Genomic DNA, 1,279 nt, shown 5'->3' on the forward strand with positions numbered 1-1,279 from the left:
GGACTCACCATGAGGGCAAACAGCTCAGCTACACAGAGAGGAGACATGTGCGAGGTGAGTGGGAGATGTGTGTGAGATGAGTGAAGGGCTGAACGGACAGAATAGAAATGACATTGACTAATTTGTTTTGTCTAATAACTATTCTTTCTGGTCATCTCGTTTTCTCTCCCTCTCTTCCCTTCTCAGTCACTCACTCTCACTCTCTCTTACTCACTCACTCTCTCTCTCATTCACTCCCTGTCTCTCTCCATCTCTTTGTCAGGGCTGCCGGTCTCTCCCAGCGTCTCACCCTGGCTTCGTCAGTGTGGACAGTGAGACAGGCATCCGGTTCCTCAGCCACCAACAACCTAGACAACCCCAGCTCTTCAGTGTGGTCCGCCAGGCCTGCGTACGCAGCCTCAGCTGTGAGGTAACCACCTGTGTGTGTGTGTGTGTGTATGTGTGAGTGTGCGTGTTGCCATTTTTCTTGCATTAAGACTCATGACTGTTTGTCAATACATAAGCCTTTAGTTAAGGATGGCAGGTAACCTAGTAACGAAAAGGTTGCTGGTTCCAATACCCAAGCCGACAAGGTAAAGAATCTGTCAATGTGCCCTTGAGCAAGGCATTTAACCCTAATTTTCTCCAGGGGTGCTGTACTATGGCTGTACTATGGTTGACCCTATAAAACAAGACATTTCACTGCAGCTATCCGGTGTATGTGACAATATATATCAGGGGTCTCCAACCTTTTCTAGCGTGAGAGCTACTTAAAAAAAAAAAATTGCAAGCTACTAAGTTTATTTTCACGCTTTCAAATAGGCACATTTTTCTTCTCTCCTCTGCAACTCTTCCCCGGGTCCTTAGTGTACAATAGCAAGTAGTGCACTATGTTTTCTGTCAATATACCTGGTAAAATAATGGTTAAACAACTCTAAGGGGGGCCCTTTCAAATATTTTAAATACAGTTGAAGTCGGAAGTTTACATACACTTAGGTTGGAGTCATTAAAACTCTTTTTTCAACCACTCCACAAATTTCTTGTTAACAAACAATAGTTTTGGCAAGTCGGTTAGGACATCTACTTTGTGCATGACACAAGTAATTTTTCCAACAATTGTTTACAGACAGATTATTTCACTTATAATTCACTGTATCACAATTCCAGTGGGTCAGAAGTTACCATACACTAAGTTGACTGTGTCTTTAAACAGCTTGGAAAATTCCAGAAAATTATGTCATGGCTTTAGAAGCTTCTGATGGGCTAATTGACATCATTTGAGTCAATTGGAGGTGTACCT

At 42.8% G+C, this 1,279-nt stretch overlaps 1 protein-coding gene across 1 annotated transcript in view; it reads left to right on the forward strand.

Annotated features, from left to right (window-relative positions):
• Positions 1-6: 6 nt before the first annotated feature.
• The window catches only part of flcn (folliculin), a 13,582-nt gene continuing 12,309 nt past the window's right edge, over positions 7-1,279 (forward strand). Inside the window, exons 1-2 of the mRNA XM_024141795.2 lie at positions 7-54; positions 263-409. Of these exons, the coding sequence (XP_023997563.2) occupies positions 10-54; positions 263-409 (192 nt within the window). The 5' untranslated portion in view covers positions 7-9. The remainder of the gene's footprint in view (positions 55-262; positions 410-1,279) is intronic.

This window comes from Salvelinus sp. IW2-2015, unplaced genomic scaffold, assembly GCF_002910315.2.
Source record: "Salvelinus sp. IW2-2015 unplaced genomic scaffold, ASM291031v2 Un_scaffold2753, whole genome shotgun sequence".
In the NCBI taxonomy this organism is placed as follows: Eukaryota; Metazoa; Chordata; class Actinopteri; order Salmoniformes; family Salmonidae; genus Salvelinus; species Salvelinus sp. IW2-2015.